Source organism: Formica exsecta, unplaced genomic scaffold, assembly GCF_003651465.1.
Source record: "Formica exsecta isolate Colony F162 unplaced genomic scaffold, ASM365146v1 scaffold8, whole genome shotgun sequence".
Lineage (NCBI taxonomy): Eukaryota > Metazoa > Arthropoda > Insecta > Hymenoptera > Formicidae > Formica > Formica exsecta.
In genome coordinates, this window is record NW_021853569.1 from 753,279 (window position 1) to 775,107 (window position 21,829).

General features: G+C 30.8%; 3 protein-coding genes and 1 long non-coding RNA gene across 5 annotated transcripts in view; 1 reads left to right on the forward strand and 3 right to left on the reverse strand.

Annotated features, from left to right (window-relative positions):
* The window catches only part of LOC115244119, a 29,796-nt gene extending 28,994 nt beyond the window's left edge, over positions 1-802 (reverse strand). The window contains exon 1 of the mRNA XM_029821514.1: positions 674-802. Coding sequence (XP_029677374.1) covers positions 674-748 — 75 coding nt within the window. The 5' untranslated portion in view covers positions 749-802. The remainder of the gene's footprint in view (positions 1-673) is intronic.
* A 2,757-nt stretch (positions 803-3,559) lies between these two features.
* LOC115244108 lies at positions 3,560-6,212 on the reverse strand. The gene is made up of 2 exons (XR_003885320.1): positions 5,208-6,212; positions 3,560-4,864 (listed from the first exon to the last, which is right to left on the reverse strand). It is a non-coding gene; the product is annotated as an uncharacterized LOC115244108 (long non-coding RNA).
* Positions 6,213-6,365: 153 nt separating this feature from the next.
* Positions 6,366-17,238, reverse strand: LOC115244101 (telomere-associated protein RIF1-like). The gene is made up of 15 exons (XM_029821490.1): positions 16,531-17,238; positions 15,656-15,859; positions 15,278-15,572; positions 14,848-15,194; positions 14,179-14,764; positions 13,888-14,096; positions 13,655-13,792; positions 13,435-13,591; positions 13,137-13,344; positions 12,830-13,053; positions 12,343-12,738; positions 9,778-12,267; positions 7,938-9,553; positions 7,569-7,848; positions 6,366-7,498 (listed from the first exon to the last, which is right to left on the reverse strand). Exons 1-15 carry the CDS (start codon positions 16,629-16,631, stop codon positions 6,785-6,787), a joined length of 7,965 nt encoding a protein of 2,654 aa, XP_029677350.1. The 5' UTR covers positions 16,632-17,238; the 3' UTR covers positions 6,366-6,784.
* Positions 17,239-18,575: 1,337 nt separating this feature from the next.
* LOC115244106 (disks large-associated protein 5) overlaps positions 18,576-21,829 on the forward strand; it is a 7,769-nt gene continuing 4,515 nt past the window's right edge. Inside the window, exons 1-2 of one of the 2 annotated variants that reach the window (XM_029821496.1) lie at positions 18,576-18,838; positions 20,022-21,825. In XM_029821496.1, the coding sequence (XP_029677356.1) occupies positions 18,664-18,838; positions 20,022-21,825 (1,979 nt within the window). In that variant the 5' untranslated portion in view covers positions 18,576-18,663. The remainder of the gene's footprint in view (positions 18,839-20,021; positions 21,826-21,829) is intronic. The other variant, XM_029821497.1, reaches the window with a different exon arrangement.

Genomic DNA, 21,829 nt, shown 5'->3' on the forward strand with positions numbered 1-21,829 from the left:
AAGAGATGAAGAGAAGAGAGGGGAAGAATTGAAATATGATTAAAATGCTTTCATAATTCATATTATTTATCAATAACCAGAAATCTTCACGCGAGCTTTAAGAAAAGCGATATCGACAAAATATTTGTCATATATTTTTAAGCAAATCTCGTTTTAAACTAAAATTTAATTTAAATTTAAATATCGGACATAATAGATTATATTTATTTGAATTTGAATTTAATTATGTCAAAAATTAAAAAGTAATATAATATATTAATTTAATATTTTAATATCCCAAATTTTTTAAAAGAAAATTTGACTTGATATTAATCAAGAAACATGTAACAACAGAAACTATGAAAATTCAGGATATATTATAAAAGTTTACTAGACCTAAAATTCCGGATAAGCTACTTGGTAGCGTCGCAGCCCCTGTACATAGGCAAACCGTTGACAAGCTGGAACGAATTTTTATATATACTTGGCGTCGCGACGCTACCGCGTCGCTTGATTAAATTTGATTTTAATTTCAAATATTTTTAAATTGATATAAAAAATTATCCAATATTAATTATATCTATCTTATAGCGAAAGTATATTTAAATAAAATCGCTAGATTTCAATTCTGGCATTATAGAGATAATCCATATATTGCAAGAAGAAGAGTACGTATAAAAGAGAAATGACTCACTGCAGGTTGACAAATCTCGTTGACGATGGAGATGTAGAGGAATAGGCTTACGAGGTAGTTTTTAGTGAACCCCATCTTCTCGGAAGTTGATCAACCTGTCCGTCGCGACGCAAGCTTCCAAATGTGAGTATCTCTTCAGAACGTGTTGCCTCTTATATAGGGTGCATTTCAACCGGCGCAGGCGTTCCACCCTCTAGCGCTCTCCTCGCCATAGCGCACCCACATACGACGTATACGTAGTCGCGCCTATCTGCTTTTTTCCCTTCCTCTCGTCGATGATGGGACACGCACAGATCCCACGCGATGGTGAAACAGGCCATTCCACGGATACTTCGCGAGGGGAAAAAAGGACGCTGAGAGAGTCAAGTTTCAGAATTGCAACGCGGCTAATATTCACGTTTATTGCATGTCGACGAAAAAAAGTATTTGGCTATAATGTTACTCCATTCGAAGTAGCAGAGTGCACTTTATTGGAAAGTTTCTCTTACTTTACACGCGTTTCTATATATTGTAGATAAATGTATAAAATCTTATAAAAACGTGTAAAAGAATTAAAAGTATTCGCCGTTTACTATAATGGTAGCGAAAATTGCATACTTTTATATTGTTAGAAATCAAACATTTTGGAAACAATACATGATTTCATATTTCAATGCTAAAGTTTTAATAAAATTTTTCAAATAATATCGTTATTATGTCTATAATATTATAGATATACAGATTTCGACGAGTTTCAAATACTATTATAAATGCAATTTGATTACAACTTTCATACCAAAAAATCATGATTATTATTTAAAATAAATTACTCATATAACTATGATCGTATTAAAACATGTTGCAATTCACGTTTATTGCATGTCGACGAAAAAAAGTATTTGGCTATAATGTTACTCCATTCGAAGTAGCACTTTATTGGAAAGTTTCTGCTACTTTACACGCGTTTCTATATATTGTAGATAAATGTATAAAATCTTATAAAAACGTGTAAAAGAATTAAAAGTATTCGCCGTTTACTATAATGGTAGCGAAAATTGCATACTTTTATATTGTTAGAAATCAAACATTTTGGAAACAATACATGATTTCATATTTCAATGCTAAAGTTTTAATAAAATTTTTCAAATAATATCGTTATTATGTCTATAATATTATAGATATACAGATTTCGACGAGTTTCAAATACTATTATAAATGCAATTTGATTACAACTTTCATACCAAAAAATCATGATTATTATTTAAAATAAATTACTCATATAACTATGATCGTATTAAAACATGTTGCAATAATTTATTTCGATGTCGCACAAATTAAGATCTGTGTAATTCTTCTCTGGGAAAAAATTGCATGCTTGGCATTTCAAAAATAACACTGTTCTTTTTTAAGCTTCAGTTTTTCGTTGAGATTGAGTTTGTTTTTTCTACAGTGTTTATTATTGCTTGAACCGTAATAAAACTTACTTTCCCAGCTATTCATAAAATTTTTAATACAATTATAATTATAATTCAATCCTTTTTAATTGTCCATTTGCTAAATTAATTTTCCTAAAAGTTCATAGTATGATTTTTATGTGTATATGTGAATCAAAAATAGAAATCATAAATAACATGAAATTAAAATCTTAGTAATATAACATAGGTACAATATAGTTATAGAAATAGCAAGATTATATAGAGTGAATCAGAGAAAAAAGAAATATGTAGTTTTTTTAAGAATGACGTTATTGCTGCTATTACTATAGCATTTATTAAGCTAGCTTAATAAACTTTTGTATATAATATCTATTCTAACAATAAGTAAGTTACGCTGTATAAAAATATTAATAACGATAAGAGTTTTTTCCGATATTATCGCATGATATTGGGTGAAATTTAATTAGTCACTCTAAAAATATAAAAATTTGTATAACTATTTCTATACATAATTGAAATATTCGCTAATATAATCTTGAAGTGAAAATGTATCTTACGAGTTTGCTCGAGGGGACAGAATAAAAAATAAAATACGAATAGAAATTCTCATTACATCGTCAATCGTGGCGAACCATGGGACTTGCAATAAGAACCGAGATATCATATAGTCTTGTGACGTCCGTGGGATCGTATTTTGATACAGTCTTTTGGGAATCTAGAATTTCTACTATAATTAACCGTGTATATTTGTCACTGCGAATATTATAAGATCGATATTCCGAATATGTAAACAGGAAATAGAAAGCAAATAGTAGGCTCGATCACCTTTTTCTCTCGATACGATTAAAAATAGAATGCAATTGCATAATTTGAAAAATTGCTATGTTCATAGAGCCAACATAGATACTCTAATAGAATATGAATTGATAAACTTAATAATAGAGAATTACGTTCTATATAAAAAATTGACGGTAACATAATTAAATTATAAAAATTTGTGTACTAAATAATTATTAATAAAATATCGTTTGAATTTACAATATTATATAGAAAACTATATGAATTGTTTTATATATTTTATTTCACAAAGCAGCTTTGTATCTTTCCCTTGCGCACTTTACATATTTTTTATTTTTATTTTTTAATTTATTTATATTAAAAGATCTTATTTATTTATATTTAAAAAATCTAATATGTTTATATTAAAAGAATTTATTTATTTATATTAAAAGAAAATCATAAATGCAAAACGTAAAATGTTAATTTAGAAAGTCATATCGTCGAGAGAAATATAAATATGCTACTTGTAAATATAATAAAGCAAGCTTGCCCTATATACTTTCGTTCAACATTTTTTGGTTTCATAATAAAAATTAGATTGAATAACCAGGCGATGGTTAATGGATACTGAAACAAGCCGAAAATGAATACTTTAAACAGGTGCTACAAAGACATATTGAACAAAGTTAACTTTTTTTGGTTTATAGTTCGTATAAAATATCATTTTATTATTATAGAAGACATTTACACTCTCTACGTATGCATAAAATTTTCAGTGGGCTATCATAAGGAAAATCGAAAAAAAGTTACAGGATATTCATTGTCGCTCTTTGTATTAATTAATCTATACGATTATACAATCACTATAATGAATAATTGCATGTATTAATCACAGGCATGACTAAAACTACAAGATACCATCCTTTATTTTCGTTCGAAAAGATTAATCAATATATTTCACTTCATCGATACATATTCTTGCATATATAAATTACTATAATTTGCAGGTTTCATACTTTGATTTTTCAGTTCCTCATACTCATTCGTAAAAATGACTGTATTCATACAGTTGCATTAGGTATAATAGACGATAATAAAAAGCATATTAATCAGTGAATATATTGATCGTCCATCAATATGTCAGTGTGATATACGTACATATATATTTACAATAATACATAATTAGACTCATAAAAACTGATTAGCTGGTCGGTTAATCATTGAAGTATTTAAGTTTGTAAATGTATGGTGCGTGTGTTGTGTACGAACTCGACACCAGAAAAGAATTAATTAATAGAATTACGACACAAAAATCACAAATAAATTTATTCAATTCACCGATAATTGAATGCTTAAAAGGTATAGATTATACGAATCAAATTACTGTCTGATGCAAACGTAAACATAATTTGCATTAATTAATGTTGCAATGTTGAGATATCTTAACCATCAAAAAATGTTAAGAGATGTTCTTTTATCTCACAAGCTGTGATTCTGAAAAAAATTATTATTAAGATTCGCTCTTTTGTTTCACAACCCCTCTTCTCCTCCGAAATATCTCTATAACAAAAAAAAAAAAAGACAAAGGAAATGTTTAGGATGATCACAATGCAAAGATCTATATAAATTGACGTGCAATATATATTTCATAAATAAAAAGAATTTTTCTTCAAAGAAATAAATAATTATTGATAATTGTTTGCGTTTAGTGTTTCATAGGATACTTATTTCTAAAAATGGCAATTGTTATATTCGATCGGGAACAACGCAACACGATATATCAGTTCAAAATTTCATTCTGTTCTTAATAATTTAATAAAAATATTAAAAAATAGATTTTTCGATTTCCACAAATTAACAAATGTAACATTACTAATTGTACGAAATAACTGTGGAAAGAAAAATCTTGAAAGTTGAGAACTTCCAAGCACTAAAAGACAAAGCAAAAATTCAAAATTGTGACTATATACAGGGTGTCCCAGAATTACCGGACCACCTGCTAATGGCAGATTCTTAGAATCATTTGGAGACGATTTTCCTTCAGCAAAAAATGTCAAGGCATCAATAATTTCCGTGTTACAAGCGATTAAAAAAGAAGGGCTTTTCACAAACTAAATTTTATATAGAATTAAAATTACATTCTTTATTTAATTTCAAATAGAGTTTACTTTAATAGAGAGAGAGAGAGAGAATTTTAATTTAAGGATTAGTTACAAAGATATATGATGGAAAAAATTGGAAACTTGCAAAAAATAATGATCTCTCTCGACATTTTCGCTGAGGAAAAATCGTCTCCAAATAATCTCAAGAATTTGCCATTAGCAGGTGGTCCGGGACACCTTGTATAAATTCAATCAAACTCGAAAATGTAAAAATCTTAAATTTCTATGGTCCATTCTTTTTTGTATCAACTTTAATGTACTTTAAATAGATCTCTAAGTAGCGAGAAATTTTACTTCAATATGCAAATATACAAGTTGTACTGCAATATGGCATAATTGACTGAAAAATAACTATGTTCTTAACCTTCGCAATACCAACAAAGATATATTTTGCGCTTACCATTTGCTTGTTTTATAATGTTTTTATATGATTTAAACTTTTGAAAGATATACTAAGTTATACTAATTAAATTATTATTTTTTGTTTTAGAAAAAGAGATAGAGAAAGATATAAATTGTATGCATAAAAGAGAAGATTTTTAACAAAATTTACAAATCTTGAAAAATATATATTATAAATAATACAATGTAAAACCAAGGAAATAATTTAAAATCAATACGCAAGATACACCTAGTAATGGAAATCAAGATACTTTGTATTAAATTCTAATATATTGTGAGAAATTCGGTTCATATCAGTTTGAATATTATTCGAAGTTTATACAATCTTGAAAGTCTTAAAGATCTTTAGTATCTTAAAAAACGTTTTAATAAACTTTCTTCCAGAGAAAGAAAATTTAGAAATATTGGGATATTATAAATAAATATATAACAATTTATCATTAAAAAAACTTTTATTTAAACAAAAATTATTTATGTTGAAACAAAATTTTTATCGATACTTAAGAAATCACTCAAGACCAATCAAAACTTTCAAGGCCTCTATGAAGACTTTCAAGATTATATAACTTTGAATATAAAATTCAAAATGTTTTGAAACACAGAGTAATGACTTGATTGAAAATTAGCAAGAGATGTAATTGAATACCCACATCTCTCCACTCTAGATACATCTATGAAAAAATAATACAGTAATTTAAATTTAAATACAGTAATAAATAAAATATAAATAAAAAAAATAAGAATTATGAGTAAAAGAAAAAGAGAAAATGGAAAGGAGTTAAATAACAAGTATATAAAAAATAAGAAAATACTGATTATCTTTTTTGTTAATTTGTGTTTAAGAAAGTTTTTTTTTGTTTTAAAAAAACATTCGCATCATTTCTCTTCTACAATTATTAATTATTCTATACAAACAAATCAATTTTGCTTGAAAAAAAAAAAAAAGGTATAACGATATAAATAATCCCGTCACTATATAACATATACGATGAAACATGGCTTGGTATTGCGAGGATTAATGTAACTTCTAATACATCAATGTTTTACAATTATGACAAATATATCATTTAATAAACTTGATGAATACTTACAGATAAATTGATTAAAATATCAATGGTAACAACTACAAAACAAATATAGTGAACAAGCGCTATCATTAATTACGTGACGCAAATGAAAACATTCATGACTGTCATAATTAAGTCAAATTATGAATTTTATAGAAATGAAATAAGTGTGAGAATAACTAGTTTCTGGATATATGAGACGCGTCAATATTTCTACAAACATCAGTCATATTATTTGATACTGAACCTAGAACTCTAAGTTCTAGGTTCAATCTCTAATCCAGTCTATTCATTTTCTTTCTTTGTGATGAGCTTATTTGTCATAGCTTCGTGATACGCGTGTAGCAGTTCTTGCGCGGTCAGTTTAGAGCACACGCTTTTAAAAATATTAAGCAAACTCTCTTTGGATACTTCACTATTCTCGATATGCGCGATCGTAAATTGAGATGTCCACAGTTTGTCTAAGATGCGTCTAGCCAAAACAGGGGATTGCTTTAATGCTTGCGCTATATCTCCCGAGCTATTATTCTGCAAAGCTATGTCCAGAATTACCGACGCCGGAATAAGCTCCTCGTTCGCTACAGTATGACTAATGATCACATCCATCGGCAATCTTTTTAGCATAGCGTCCAAACTAGATAATTCTGTCATGGGTTGCTTGATACCGTCTTGGTCTTCTCGCTTCAATTTTTCCGAAAGCATCTCAACGAGGTCAGACGATGTGCATTTTTGACAGATTGCGCTTTTCAATTGATTAAAATCGAAAACGTTCAAACAATCAGCTATGCTAAGTTTCTTACTATATACCTTAAGCACCTTATCAAAAAACTGTTTATCATAACTGAAGATGTCGGGCAATCTAAGGAGGACTTTATTGACGCCACATGCACGGCAGGCTGCTTTTAACGATGCATCGTTGACTTGCTGTTTGTCTTGCAAACCGAGCATTCTAATAGTTTCCTTCACTAGTTCTTTTTCTTTCAAATGTGCCATCTTTACCTGAAGATTAATTTTCTGCTCATTTATCTGATAATACCAGTGTAATCGATATAAGTTGAACAAAATTTACCTTGTATTGTAAAAGAATTGCCTCGGGACTGCATCTTCTGACCGCGCTTTCTAATACCAGATTTACATCAATTTCATCCAATAATTCCGCAAGCGCCATCTGAGACTCAACGGATTTTGTGACTTTTTGAACACTCGGCGTCGCGGAACCAGTTTCCTCGGTATTAGTGCCAACGGAGGAGTGCGTAATGAGAAGTTCGTCATATACATTTGACGATTTAGCATGACCTTTCGGTGTGTCCATGCTAGCACTTGAAGATGATACTACTTCACTCACAGTACTATAAAAAATATAAAAAGAAACATAAAAATTGTACAAGTATATAATTTTTTTTTAATATTTTATATAAGAACATAGATAATTACGTACATGATTTTGGAGGATGAGGCAATTGGCACGGATTTAACATTATCTGTGGATGTTTTAGACGAACTTTCAACAGTGATTGGTTCTTTCACACTTGTCTGTTCGTTTTCTGATACTGATAGATTGGAATTTTTAGAATATATGGGTTCCGATGAAATATCCATATCACTGATAGACTCTGTTTTATCCAAACATTCCATAGGTGACATTTCTCTTGGCAGATTATCGGAAACATCTCCGGTAGATTGATTAAGCGACACACTACAATTTAAGGATTTATTGTCGTCTATCGCAGATTCCGTTTCGACAACAGATAGCGAAAGAGCAATGGTTGATACAATTGGTGTTTCATCCATCGGTATGATCGGCGATTGTACTTTAACATTCGACTCGATATCAGAAGATTCTGCTTGCAGCATGCATGTACTTTCAAAATGTTCTAACACTTTCTTCACGAATTCAGTCTTTGATTTACCTTTCACGGGTATTCTGTTAATTTCGCGTTCCGATAATTGGGCAAAATCACCGATTGTGTGCAAACTTCTATTCGCGAGATATGTACACAAATTCTTTTTCCAAAGAGGATAAGTCAATTGTTCAATGATAGTGTCGATGGGCTCCATACACGATGACAATGTTGGATAAATAGGCAGCGTAGAATCCAGAAGCTCGGGATCAGGTTCCACATTATTCTGAGCCTCCTGGCTTTGAGTAGAATCTTGAGTTAACGGTAAACTCGCAAATATTGAGTCCGTTACCGATAAAGTATCCTGTTCCATTACGTTTTCCGTTGTCTCTGTACTAGTACGTATAAGCTTTCCACAGAATATCTCATCTGTATTTACAGTGGAATTAAATTCGGTGATATTTTGGATATCTACAGTATCTTCCATACTTGTCGTATTGTCATCTTTGGTAGATAAAGCCGCTATCACAGAATCATTGATCACGTTCAGTTTAATAGAATCAACCGAATTATTTTGTACGGATATATTAATGTCATCGTTATTCATCTTGATTGGTGCAATATTATTTGTCGTATCCATTCCGTCAAAGATATCTTGTTGCGTTTCGGAATCTTCTATTCCCACGCAGTCCATTGATGCAGTGTCAATAGGGTTTTGCTCAGAATCTTTAGAAGATAAGATCTGTTGATTTTCCGGGACAGAAGGGGCATTTGAAACCGCAGTTATTTCAATTTCCTGCGCTATTCCTAATTCTTCGTCGATTTTTATTCTCGCGCAAGTATTTGCTTCGTTATCGCTAACGTTATCGCTAACATTATCATTTTCTAGAAAATCGCCAGATACTGGCTTATCTATATCCATAGTTTCAGAATTCGCTTCAGATATCCTTATTAGTGACTCATTTTTCTTCTCGGCTTCCAAAACAGCTTCAGTGTCACTTTCATTTTGAGAATCGTTTTCAGTTATTACTTTTTCTGCATCTATTGGTACAAATTTAAGCTTGGTCTGTTTGAACCTAAGTGGAGAATCCTTTCTTGGTATGGGGCTACGTGCTATAGAATATTTGTTAGTTTTTTGTGGAAATTCTGTATTTGATATTTCATAACCCATTTCTTTTGATACTGGTGGATCTGCAAAGCTCACTCGTTTTCGCTATAATAAAAATATTTAAATATGTTTCATAAATCTATATATATATAAGAAAGAGAAAATTTATAGTAAGAGAAAAACATTAATATATGTAACACAAGATTTTTTATCATGATAACATTATGTGTGATAACATCAAAAATAATTCTTAATTTAGAAGTGTCTCTCTGTATATATGTTCTTAAAATATACATATATAATAATATAAAATAAACTGCAGAAAATACCTTGTTAGGAGTTGAAGAATCTAGATCCGGTTCTGGTACGCTCGATCGTTGACGTTTAAGAATACTAGCACTCGGTGATGCGGTTAATGAAGGTGGATTAGCGCTTGACCATTCCAATATTGGTAGATCGTCTTTTTCGCATAAAGATGATGCATTTCCTTCGTTTCCTTTGTCAACTGAAATTTCCATTGATAAATAGTCTGATGTATTCTTGTCCAGTTTAAATGAAAGTTTCTCGCCATCGTTTTTCAAAGTAGTAAATGTGTGTGTCGATGGAGATATACAATAATCGGCTGATCTCATATTGCTGAAAATCTTTTCTTGTCGACTGCCAGAAGGTCCGCCTATTTTATCGATCTCTTTAATTGCTAAAGTCTTTTTACTTGTATCATTCTCTGCATCCTTGGATTTTAATTTTTTTAAAGATGATTCATCCTCTAATACAATAGCTGGATTGTCACCTTCGAGTTGTGCTTGCTTTGTAACTAAACCTAGCATATGAGCAGCACGTCCTGTGAATGGTTTAAGTTTAGAAAATACTTTAACACTGCTTTTCGGCGAAGAAAAACTAGTTACACTTGTAGATTTGATCGATGACGAATTATCGACTGTCTTCTGATCTTCTGGGATTATAATCTTTATATTGGAACTATTAGTTTCCTGAATCAAGTCTTTACTTATACTATCTTTATCTTTATTTCCTTCATCGTTCATTTCTGTATTATTGTTAGGATTAGCTTCATTCGATTGTTCACATGGATCAGGTACAACATTATCGTCACAATCCATGGAGATAGATTCAGGTACATAATTTTTTTCCATAATCATATCAGGAGCTTTAATAGATTGAACTTTCTCCATTTTATTAATTTTAATAAAACACTGTTTCTCGCCACATATTTTATCTAATTTTACATCAATATTAGGAATTTGTGAACTTTCTACAAAATCTTCAACTTCATCCTGACTCTGTTTGTTTAATTCAGTAAATTCTAAGGACTCTACATTCGAACTGGTAAATTTAGAATTATCTGCATCAGGTCTTTCATCTTGAGCTCTATTAATTACAATATCTTGTATTGCTTGGCTGGACGTTGGAACTATGTCTGTCATATCTGTGTCCGAATTTTTCAATTCAGGTACCTTGTCAATAGTATCACTGGATTTTTTAACTTCTTTATTAATGTCTAAATCATTCTTATTAGACTCCTGTCTTGTACTTCTTCTACCTCGTCTTTTAAATACTCCTTGATCTGTATCATCTGCATCTTTTGTATTCTTCTCCTGCGTTTTTGGAAATCTTTTTGATCCTTCTACAAATTTCGCATCTAGAGACTTCAGTTTAAAAGTCTTATTGTCAGGTGTCCCATATTTCCTTAATCCATGTTTCTTTCCTGCATCAATTTCCTGTATTGTTTCTTTTTCTCCTTCATCCGAATGTTTAGATCGACGACGATTGACCACAGGACAGTCAAATACCATGTCGATTTTTAAACGAGTCATTTCATTTTTCACACGTTGACTCACATTGTCCATATCTATGTCCAAGGAGTCACTGCCTCGTGATGTTTCACCATTATCGTCATTAAAACCTTTTCGCTTTCGACGTTGTATGATTCCGTCCGATTCAGTATCCGACATGTATTTACGCTTAGTACCTTTCTTATTTTCATTAGAATTTTCTTTAATATCAATGTCATCGTCTGACTTTTGTTTACTACTTGTACCAGGTTTTTCCTGAGCAATCTTCATTCTCAGCGTTCTTTGTACATTTGTCGCATTTAGATCTTTTTGACTTTCAACAGCTTCATCACTTTTTAATGATGAATTTAATTTTGTTATGCTATTACGATGTCGTCGTTTGATACTATCTAACATCGAAGGAGATGATTGTCGTTCTTGCATTTTATCTTCAGGAAATTCCTCTCGTGATTCAAAATTTAATTTTTTTGTAATAGATGCTATTGTGATTTTAGCATCCCTTTCTTCATCCATTTTTGATGCAGTATTTTGTTCACTGAAAGTTGCTGTATGTGTAGCCAAATTTGTTTGTTTCGATATATCCGTATTTTCTTCTTGTTTTTCGTTAGAATCCACTGTCTCAACTTTTTTCATTGAATCTTCATTTTGCTTAGTATCAGTGATATTTTCTTCAATATTTACATCCAATTCGCTACTATGGGTATCAACTACTTTATCTACCACATTAGCAGACTTTGTTTGCATAATCTTATTTTCCTTGTTGGCGTCATTATCGATAAGTTTTTGAGTTATAGTGTCGCTCTTTCTATTATTGGTTTTATCTGTTTCGTTAATATGTTTGACTTTGTCAAACCATTCTTGTAAGTTCTGAGAATTTTGTGAGGACGATTGAGAAAGATCATTATATAACGCTGGTATATCTTCTCTTTTCTTTTTTAAACTTTCTTTTTGATGCTCAGTCAAACGATTAACATCAAATTTCAAATCTGTTTTTATATACACATAATCCTACAAATAAATTTTAATATAGACAAAGATATAAAAATAATATGTGCACAACATGAAATAATAAATATTATTTACTTGCGAATCAGGTTCAGGTAGTATAAGCGTATTTTTATCATTCTTTTCTGGTGGTTTACTGGATACTGATTTTATATTAGCAGATTTTCTATTCAAGAAACTCCCAGCTATACGTATCTCTTTTGTTTGTTCTGCTTCTACTTTCTTCTTTGTAATACTATCAGATTTTGAATGTGATTTCTCTATTGTTTCTTTTATATCATCTAAAATGCACTTAGCGGTACTATCCAAGCAATCTTGAACTTCAAAAATAGATTGTGTCAAAGATTTTAGAGCTGGGTTAGGATGATTCATTGCAATTATAATTGCTTCTTTGAACGACGATAAAAGTTCGTGATTCAATTGTTTATTAAGTCCTTTAAAAATACTAACTATATACTCCCACATGCTTGCAACCTATAAACAAAAGTTCGTTAATATTAATTGCACCTAAATAACAATGCAAATCAAAATAAATGCTTTATAAAAAAAAATGTTGATATCATACCTCTTTAAAAAGTGCCTTTATTTGCGATGTAAGTATAAGTTTGATCACTGATTTACAACTATGCAGATATGATATTACTTTTTGTGGACTGTGTCCATATACAGTAATAAGCATAGCTGATAACATTTTCAGAGCTATTTCAGAATTAAGATTTTGTGTATTATTAAACGAAATTGTTATAACATCTAGTATGAGTTGTACAATGGATGGAATTTCATCTTGAGCTGAAACATGAATTATGCAGAGTATGTATTACAATTATTCTAAGCATTATTTCATATAAAATATAAGAATTGACTATACATACCTAACAAAGATTCATAATCAAGGGTGCTCAATAAAGCATCTAAGCAATTTACAATAAAAGAACAACAATTTTTATTTGTATTTAAACATTCCCGCATTATATTTGCAGTATCCAGTAAGATTTCATTTGATTTCACTGCACTTATTGAATCTGATTGTAACTCGTATTGTTTGTATAAAGCTTTCCATACCTTTGCTTGATTTTGTATCTGCAAAATTATCAATAAAAAAAAAAAAAACTATTGCAAAATAAAGCCATGTGGTAATATATAAAAATGTTTATATAAAATTATGTGAACCTGCTCAAGATTTTCCAGACATGTATATCGAAGTGGAAGTGATAAAACCAATTTGACAGTTTTAAAATTATATTCATTTTCATTTATAGCTTCACAGTTTGTCATATATTTTGTTAATATCTGCACTATTATAGACCATAATTCGATGTAAACTGTCCTGTAATACATTATTTATTATCAAACATGTGAATATATTATAATTAAAATTTTTTAGACTTACATATTTTTATGTACATCAATCATTGATTTTAGATTTTCGATTATTGTTTCCAGAAACCCAAGCACACCTGAGGAATATGTAAATTCTGGGCTCAAACATCGCTCCAGAAGGCACTTAATTGCATCGCTATTATGGTCTCTGTAATATAGAAATAATAAATAGATATTATATAATATATAAATAAAATATTGTGAAATATGAATATGATCTCAGCAAGTTTAGTTTATACATACAAGATATACTTTGACACTTCATCAAGTAGTGGCGGTGATAAAAGTTTTAATACCAATTCTGGCAATGTGTTATCATGAAATTCAGCTTTCTCAATAATGTGCTTAACATCTGGTAAAATTACATTGAAGATCATATCTTTTACCATAATCTTATCTATATGGTTTCCCAATTCAGTTATGACTAGTATCACATCTCTATACAGATGGTCCTGTAAGGGCATATAATACATTTGCCATAATACATAGATATTTTATGTTATACAAAATAGAAAAATTAAATCTATTAATAACCTTTATCTCAAGTTTTATATTCTTTATGTATATCATCAAGTTTGCCCACAATGTTTTACCAAGCTGAAAACGATATTTCATTTCTTGATCTGTAAGTTGGCCGAGAATGAGTAGGGCTTCTCCCACACTGTGAATAATGCTTTTAGAACATTCTTGAAACACTTCATCAGATATAGCATGAGAAAGTCTTTCTTCTAACATTGGAGCACAAACTGCAAAGAGATCTTCCTTTGTGATAACTAATTGACACAAAGCATCCACAGCAACGATTTTTGTCTTAAAAAATCTTTTGCCCGGAGAGGCAACAACGTCAAATTTGGAAGAAAGCAGTGGTGTATCCCCAAGTGGTCCAAAACAATAGTTTAGAAATTGCGTGATAACAGGAGTAGCAAATTTTGCAATATCTTTATACAATTTAATAATTAAATGCCACCAAACTTCTAATTTTGTTAATGCAATTAATTCGGTTTTACTGTTCTTAGTGTTCAATGGAATACAAAGTAACTTTATTCTTCTAGCAGTGGCGAGTTCTTGATGATCTAAAGCAAAATTGTCAATCAACAATCTCCATGAGAGGAAAGCTTGTCTGCAATATAATAACAAATCTATATTATTTTTTTGATACATAATAATAATCAATTTTTAATTGTAGAACTGTAATAGTTTCACCTTCGTGTAATAGGATCAGTAGACTTGAAGGCTTTTTCCTCAACACTCAGCAAATTATTTATGAGGCTAGCACCACGATGAAGATCAGTACCAAGGAACTGGATAGTAGTATTCCATTGAATAGTCCAATCTGGATCACACGCTGCTACTAATAGCAACATACGTTTACAATATGTGGATTGTAAATTAGTCTTATATTGTGCCCATAAATCAGGATAATCTTTACGAATACGTGATGACGAGTTAGTTGCAATAGCTTGCTGCAAAACTTTCAAAGCAGGACCACGCTGACGCTTATGTCCCATGTAGGCCAGTATTATAATCTTCTCCATTAGTAATGTATCAAACTAAAAAAAAATTGATATATGTAATCCTTTCTGATCATAATTTCAAAAATTATTCATAATACAATTTGTGCACATGTTTATACCCTCTGAACATTTTGATCAAATGTTATGGCAGCCAATCTGTACAATCTTCTCAAAAGAATAAGCGCATAACTGTTTGTATCCTCATCTAGTTTTTGTTCATCTGATAAGAGTTGATGTTCAACTTTTGTCAACATTTGCAAATTATCTACGCATGCTGTTGGTGTTAACCATTCCATTAAATTAGGTTGCACATTATCCATACAATCTTTAAAAAATTTTAAAGCCTGTCCATCATTGGCAGCTGCAGAAATAGCATTGTCTTCCACTACCTCCAATAGCTTAAGTATTTTTAATCTAAGATCAATCAAGAATATAATATCTTGTTAAAATCTCTAGAGTACATAAATTTATTACAATATAAATTTAAGAAAACAAACCTTGTCCTTTTATCTGTTTGTAACATTGATTCGAAAAGATGTAAAGGATGCGCTTGGAATTCTTTTACAATGGCATTAAGTGCACCTACTGCCTCATTCTGCATAATTCCCTCATGTTTTGTAAATGCTTCTATGATCAGCCTGCACAACTCCTTGTAGCGCTCTTCTTTAATAGCACCACTTGATTCTAATTTTTTAGCTTGACTGCAATGTAATGATCTTTTCTTTACAAAGTGTCGAAAAAAATGTTTTATCACATCACAAATGCAATGTTTATTAAATAATATATATATTGAACAATGTCTATTATAAATATATATCTTAGATACTGCTCCATTTACATAATTTTATACTAAACCTATTCAATCTTTTCTGTACAAATCTATATATAATACTAATAGCACATTGAGGTTGTGAATTATGAATCTTATAACTATAAATTTTTATTTGACATTTATAATATATTGTATAAAAATACATATGTGTGTTTGTGTATAAATAATCTATAAATAACGATAGCATAATTCAAGCTGCAATAATGCAATAATTAAACCTATAACTTCAAAAGATCATACTTATTCACTATATATATGTCATGTACTTTTTTTATATAATTTTTTTCTTTCCCTTTTTTTTTCTTTTTTTAAATCTTCAGTATTATTATAAATGCAGAAAATGCATTATAGAATGGAGGAGATTTAATATCTAATGATTCTTCTAATGACATTAATTTATCTCACAAAGGGGTTTTTTAATTCCACCCATTTTGTGAAATAAAATAAATGTTCACGTTAAATGGTCACAATATCTCGCCTTTCTCGTTTCCTGTCATGCTGAGCAAGAAATTTCGCGGGAGTGGACTGATGATAGTTTACCTGGAGATATAGGTTAAAACCTCGCGCTTTTCCTTGACATTATTGTTTTCCCGCAATATCTTCAACATTCTCGGGAAGGTCGTGCTCGTTATTGTGGCCATCTCGTCGCGTCTTTCTTCCTTTCTTTCTTATCTCGCGACGATTACCGATCACCGTTCATTTCGTGCCGCGTGCACGAACCGGCACAACTCGCTCCTCTTCTCCTTTAATCGTTTCGAGTAAGCGTCGCGCGACAAGATTTTCTCGTCTCGGCGTTAAAAAAATTTTCGCGCCCGGAATGAATATGTCCGACACACGATCGACGACGAAGCTTAACCACCGTTCTGTCCCACGAGAGAGATAGAGAGAGAGAGAGAATCCTCTTCCGCGTCGCAAATTGCGCAAATGGCACGTTTGTGTGACCCGTACGGACAACGTCGCGCTTCTATCATACACGGTTCACAAACACGTCGTCTTTTTCCTCCCCGGCTATTGTTTTCTTTCCGCAGTTTTCCGTCGACAAACAAAAGTAAATTCGCGTTTGTTTTGCCGCACGCCGATCAGCTTCGCGCGCCAACCGGAGTTTACAAAGGCGCTCGCGTTCTCGTCTCTCTCACCATTATAGACATCTCCTTCGATCAGCGTTCTCATTTTAGCGGGAAGAAGCGAGAGAAGATAAAGATAAGCTTGCAATGCATGTAAGCTGAGATGCAAGCGTTCATTCGTGAATTTTAATAGCCATATAAAACACGTGGTTATGCAGAAAAAAATTGGCTACCAACTGTCTGGCGTTTAGAATCTCTATCGCGAAATGTTGCCGAATATACAGGGTGTCCCAGATCTACCGCACCACCTGCAGATTCTTGAGATCATTTGAAAATGATTTTTCCTCAGCGAAAATGTCGGGAGAGGTCATTATTTTTTGCAAGTTTCTCTCCATTTTTTTCCATCATATATATCTTTGTAACTAAGCCTTAAATTAAAATTTTCTTTTATCTCTATTAAAGTATAAATTCTATCTAAAATTAACTAATGTAGTTTTAACGCTCTATAAATTTTAGTTTGCAAAAAGCCCTTCTTTTTAAATCGCTTATAAAACGGAAATTATTGTTGCCTTGACTTTTGCTGAGGAAAAATCACCTTAATTAAAATGATCTCAAGAATCTCCTGTTATATTAGCAGGATGCGGTAGGTTTGGGACACCCTGTTTATGTGTGCTATGTGTAATAAAACAAACTGTGTGAAAAAGAAACAGTTTTATTACATGTTAGAAAATTATTTTATTTTATTTAGCTTTATATCTCTCTTCCCCCTTAATTATGCATTTTTATTTCTAATATTCTTTTAAAGTGGCTGGATAAAAAAATTATTGGTATTAATTTCTTTTCATATAACTGAATTGCGTTCAATTTGTCTAATCTATAATATTATATTATAATCGCTTCTGTAAAATTTAAAACTGTACGAGATTTTTTTCTTTTATTGATAAAAATAAATTTTATTATTTTAAAAAATCCGATAGAATTATTTGTAATTAGTTTGACAAAGGAAAAGCTTATTCGTTTTGAATTATCTGCATCGATGAGATTACTACTTTTGTTATACGTTCAGATATTTGGCAGATGTAATATATCTGACTTGAAATATAAAATACAGAAAGATTATTTTATTTAAACTCATTATATGAGACATTTTCGTTGAAGACTTCAACGAAATCTTAAGTTTGAACATTCACAATTATTTAATTTATACGGACAGAAATATTTCATCACGTCACATGGGAATGTTAAATGGGAATGTGAAACGTGAGAAACACAGAAAAAAAGCGAATATTCATAATTGCGTTTAAAAATTTAATTGTGAGCCGAGTAGCGTTTGGTTGACCAATCAAAACAAAAGAAGCCCAGATTTCTTTACCCTGATTGGTCAATCAAACCATATTATACTCTGAACGCGATCTTGCTTTTGAACGGCAATCAATTGAACTATCAATTGGCAAGACTGATTTCACTATTTCGAGCTGACCAATAGCAATCGCCGCACGTTGCTACCTCGACGTTCAACATTGTAACTATCAATTTGAAGTGATTTTCAGTTGTACTGCCGTTACAGGAAGACACGCGAATTTGGAGAGTTGTATTGAGCCATAACGAAATGTCGGATTTCAAGCAACAGTATAAGAATCCGCGTCCAGGTTTTGGCCACACGGATCATAATAGGATTCTACGCGCTTATAAGCATGTAGAATCTCGTAGGGAAGTCAGAACACGAGCATTCGACAACAACCGTAGACTACAAGATGTCTCGGTACCCGCCAGCCCGTTCTCCAGTAAGTTAAGGGCTTCTAATTGTTTAATGAAACACGATATTCTTTCAATGAGATTAATGAGATTAGATAACTAATAGCTAACGGTTCTTTTTGAAGCAGTCTTTCATATTGTTTATTTTCATTTATGTGATATTTTTATTATTAACATTTTTATTTTATTTTTTTTACTTTTTATTTCATTTTACACATTGTTGAGAATAATTGGTGGTTAATCATTGGTACTTAATTATTAAATAGCGTAAAATGAACACAATTATGTCACAATTATGTATACATTTGATATAACTGAATAAAGTTTGATAGCCTTTATAAATTTTAAGTTTGCTAATAGACTTTAGTACTATTTGGTACTACTAATACAATTTGATACTATTTAATAAGTAACATTGAGAGAGAAAATATATAATGCCAATAATTATAAATAAATATATATGAATAAATATTATTTATGCCTATATATATATATATGCAATTCAAATAGTTGCTTCTTTTTATAAAAGGTATCTGAAAATTAAATAATTAAATTTTGCCAGTATGTTTTATAAATAAAAACAAGAAAAAAATGTTATATAAACATTAGTTAAAAAATATTTTATCATCATATTACATTAAAAAGAAGAAAATATGTTTGTGTAATTTTCTATTTCAAAATGGCATTCCCTATTTCTGATATAAGCTCTTTCGTCTTGATATCATTGAGAAAGATTGAAATTAACATTTATAAATGTCATGTTTATTTTGTTTTTGTTTAGTGTGAATGCCAAATTAATCTTTTTGACGAGTTCTTCTCATAAATTAACTTTTATATAATACATTTTTATTTTTATAATTCTTCATTAATAAATACTAACAAACTGCAATCAAAAACATAACTAAACAAATAAACATTACTAATTTATTCTTACATTAATTTTCTGTATTAACAATAAATTTGCTATTTCCATGTTTAATATTTTTATTATAACTTTTTAATGAAGTTTTTGTATCAATATTTATATATTTCTTTTTTGTTTATACTCACATAGAAGATCAAATCAAAAAATATTGATGTTTAATTTTAAAATTGTTTATCTTGTATACATGCAAATGATATATATCCTTCTTTTTCATAATTGGTCTATATTCATGTTAATTCATGTCATGTTAAATCGATCAATCAAGAACAAAAATCTATCATTTTTAGCAGAGGCTACATCTATTACGGATACACGTATGAAAAAATTGATGAAATGGAAGGAAGAACGCAAGAAGAAAAAGAAGCTGGAAAATACTACGAAAAAACCTGCATTTAAAGTTGGTATTGTTCATCACTCTCTATGTTCTCCTGTGATTCGGAGCAATGCATCAACTGCAGTTGCGAAAACACCTAAGCAAGCAACACGATTAAATAATGTTCAAAAACGAATTACAAAGGCTACAGAGAAGCGATTATTAGCTAAAGCAGCATCTGCTGCTAAGCAATCAACTGCTACTACAAAGAATGCTTCAACGTCAACAAAATATCCTATGAATATCAAAAAGCCAACATCTAATACTAAAAATAAAAAATCATTTGCCCCTGCTAATCACGAATTTAGACCTCCATCTGGATTGCATAACATGCCTCTATTTGGTCTTGTACCAATAGAAGAAACTCCACAGGAGAAGGGAAATTTCTTTATACAAAACAAATTAACAGAATGCAAGACAGTTGATATAAGTGAACAGAAAGATATATCATCTCAAAAATTATATGCAGAAATCCCTGATACCAGTGGTACTACAGTAAAGTTGAAAACTCCTGCAAGTCCAAAGTTATTACCAAATAAACAAAAATCATCACAAAGATTAAATGAATCAATTTGTAATCTAAATGATGTTACATATGAATTAAACAGAACTGCAACAAGGTCATCATTAAAAGAACAGACAATACAAGACTCTTTTCAAGATAAACCTTTATCAGACAATATGCAAACACCATCACAAAAGAGTACCCCAAGTGATACATCTTCTGCTAAAGAAAACTGTACTACGAATGACCTCATTCAATTTTCGCCATATCTCACATTAAGTCGTGGCAAGAAGAATGCTAGAAAAGAACAACAGCAGCGGCTTGGCATTGGTCGCTTATCCCCTGATGAAATTCCAACCAAAGATACTGTAATGAAAAATTTAAATATATCTGTGGAAGAAGAAGTACGCACGGCACAGTACTTCAAATTTCTATTGAATAAAGAAACTGAGAGACTTAGAGAACTTTGTAAAACATGGTTGGACATCAAATTAGAAAAGGATATTCCAGATGATGTTATGTATGAAATAAATCAAGCAGTAGGACAGACAAATTTACTAATAAATAAAAAGTTTGAAAGATTTCGTGGTTTAGTAGAGGACTGCGAAATTGGTAAAGGAGAAAAACTAGTTACATGTAGAGATTTGCAAGGATTTTGGGATATGACATACATGGAAGTCAGAGATTGTGACTCGCGATTTGAGAAATTAGAGCAACGTCGAAACAGAGGATGGCTAGAGGAAGAATGCATTGTTGCCAAACCTGCTGCCAAAAAACGAATGCCTATTAAAAAACAACCTATATCATCAAAGCCAAGTTCGCTACGATCATTAATTGTGGCTGCCAGAAAAAAAAAGATGGAAGTGAAAACAAGCAACTTGATGCAAGATACGAATACAAATATAAAATATTTTACACCTTCCAAAAATAGTAAAAGATCTGCGAATTTTGATAATACTAATATTCAAAGTAGTACAAAAAAATCTAAGTCCCTTGGCATTACTTACGATCGCAAGTCGACTCCTGTTCGACATGAAAGCTCTAGAACAAGCTTGTTACAAAAAGTGCAATTTTCCGACGATAAAAGAATAAAGAGTCCACTTATAGCTATGAAAGTAAGTAAAATGGGTAAAACACCAGAAGTTCAATTAGATGATACAATATCATATATTAATTCTGGTCAAACGCCTGGTAAGAGTATATTAAAGAAATCGGAA